The 2,738-nt window shown below is 46.9% G+C and overlaps 1 protein-coding gene across 1 annotated transcript in view; it reads left to right on the top strand.

The window, feature by feature from the left end:
• Positions 1–1,125, top strand: part of cdk5 (cyclin dependent kinase 5) — a 5,850-nt gene extending 4,725 nt beyond the window's left edge. The window contains exons 11-12 of the mRNA XM_087811113.1: positions 36–116; positions 555–1,125. Of these exons, the coding sequence (XP_087667239.1) occupies positions 36–116; positions 555–641 (168 nt within the window). The 3' untranslated portion in view covers positions 642–1,125. The remainder of the gene's footprint in view (positions 1–35; positions 117–554) is intronic.
• The last annotated feature ends 1,613 nt before the right edge of the window (positions 1,126–2,738 follow it).

Below are 2,738 nucleotides of genomic sequence, written 5' to 3'. Positions count from 1 at the left end.
CGTCACGACGACGTCACTGACAGGTGTGTTCGCAGCCGTACCCTCTGTATCCTGCCACCACCTCGCTGGTCAACGTGGTGCCCAAGCTCAGCAGCACCGGCAGAGATCTACTCCAGGTACTTCCTGACTTCTAAAGGTTTTTCATGTGTGACTCCTGGCTGGTCCAGAGTGTCCTCCGCCTCTGACCCCGAGTGGTTGGGATCGAATCCCATAGTCCTCGCGGGGGCAGCAGCTGGAGCAGGAGGTCCAGATGTTCCTCTTCGCAGCTTCATCGTCCAGCTCCTCCTGGAGGACCACGAGGTGTTCCCGCACCAGCTGACAGACGTGGACTAAGCTCTACTGCGAGTCCCTCCTGGATGACCCTTGACCTCTGTCTCCACCAGAAAACATATGTTGATCTCGTAGAAGGTTCAGCTTCACTCTCTTGACTCCAGACTCACCTGAGACTGGAACAGTAGCAGGTGTTGACGATGATGAGTCGTTGTATATGGTTGTCCCAGCTAGCCAGGGATGCTGTCTCAACATAAACGCTGACGTCCTTCTGTCTGATCCAGAACCTGCTCAAGTGTAATCCGGTCCAGAGGATCTCGGCAGAAGAAGCCCTGCAGCACCCGTACTTCGCCGACTTCTGCCCTCCGTAGACACCTGAAGCTCCGCCCCCTCCTCCCACAAGGCACCTGTGCCTCTTCAACTCGGTGCAGTAACACTCTAGCACTGGGGGGGGCGCTCTCTCCCACACACACACATGGATCGACCACACCTGCTCGTCAACAATTGAAACTTTCCATCATCCGATGCCTTCTTTTCTCGTCATTTCCGTGTTAAACTTGTCGCTCGAGCTTTTAAACCAGTGCCAAGAATATTCCACTAGATATGGATCGAGCGTGTCTTTGCTTCTGGAGCAGCAGCTTCCATCGATCGCGTCACGATCAACGTCCCGATCAATGTCCCGATCAACTTACGATCAACGTCACGATCAACGTACGATCAACGTACGATCAACGTACGATCAACGTACGATCAACGTACGATCAACGTCACGATCAACGTCACGATCAATGTCCCGATCAATGTACGATCAACGTCACGATCAACGTACGATCAACGTACGATCAACGTACGATCAACGTCACGATCAACGTACGATCAACGTACGATCAACGTCACGATCAACGTACGATCAACGTACGATCAACGTACGATCAACGTCACGATCAACGTACGATCAACGTACGATCAACGTCACGATCAACGTACGATCAACGTACGATCAACGTACGATCAACGTCACGATCAACGTACGATCAACGTACGATCAACGTACGATCAACGTACGATCAACGTCACAATCAACGTCACGATCAACGTACGATCAACATCACGATCAACGTCACGATCAACGTACGATCAACATCACGATCAACGTACGATCAACGTACGATCAACGTACGATCAACGTACGATCAACGTACGATCAACGTCACGATCAACGTCACGATCAACGTACGATCAACGTCACGATCAACGTACGATCAACGTCACGATCAACGTCACGATCAACGTCACGATCAACGTCACGATCAACGTACGATCAACGTACGATCAACGTACGATCAACGTCACGATCAACGTCACGATCAACGTACGATCAACGTCACGATCAACGTACGATCAACGTCACGATCAACGTCACGATCAACGTACGATCAACGTCACGATCAACGTCACGATCAACGTCACGATCAACGTCACGATCAACGTACGATCAAAGTCACGATCAACGTACGATCAACGTCACGATCAACGTACGATCAACGTACGATCAACGTACGATCAACGTACGATCAACGTCACGATCAACGTCACGATCAACGTACGATCAACGTCACGATCAACGTCACGATCAATGTACGATCAACGTCACGATCAACGTACGATCTTCTGATCAGGATTCATTCAGAGAAACATCTCAACATGAAGTCGTGACTCTGGATAAATTCTCATTGTCGGGTTATTTACAAAAATGATTATTAAAATTGAAAACACAACGACGTTGATTTTAAAAACGTAAGTAAACGTTTCCCTTAATTAAATATATCAGGAATTAAAAACATGTATGTTTCTCCAAATATGTTTTTATTTTTAATGAATTTACTCAAAAATGTACAAACGTGTGGTTTTGTCTTCAGTAATCGTTTGATCCGAGACGTCGTGACGACGCTGACGAGTCAAAACCACGAGCGACTCTGGGATCAAACGACTCGATCGGCTTTCATTGATGGATGGGTCGATAAAAGAAGAGGTTGAGTCATCCCTCGTTCTCATCCCTCGTTCTCTCTCTCGTTCAGAACAAAGACTCGTTGGTTCAACACTCGGACCATCAGCTTCTTCCACGTGTTCGATGTTGTCGTCGCAGCAGAAGCGTCGGCATGAATGCTTGTATTTATTAACGACAGAATGTTTTCACTGTAACCGTAAACGTAGCTTCTGGTCGCAGCTGTCGACGCGAAGACGGAACTGCATGTTGTTGTTTGTGCGGCTGCTTCGACGTGAAGGCGGAATATTGCACTTTTTTTTCTTTTTTTTTTTAGAAGTTTGTTTTTGCTTGTGTCAGTAAATTGAACTGAAACACTTGTTGCTTTTTCATTTGTTTTCCAATGATTATTGACTTATTTTAAACAAGATTTAACATCATTTAAACTCTTAACTCAAACTAGTCTCCATTAAAACAGTGAAAA

The sequence above is a fragment of the Callionymus lyra genome, chromosome 16 (assembly GCF_982586985.1).
Source record: "Callionymus lyra chromosome 16, fCalLyr1.hap1.1, whole genome shotgun sequence".
Lineage (NCBI taxonomy): Eukaryota > Metazoa > Chordata > Actinopteri > Syngnathiformes > Callionymidae > Callionymus > Callionymus lyra.
This window is presented reverse-complemented; position numbering and strand designations above follow the sequence as displayed.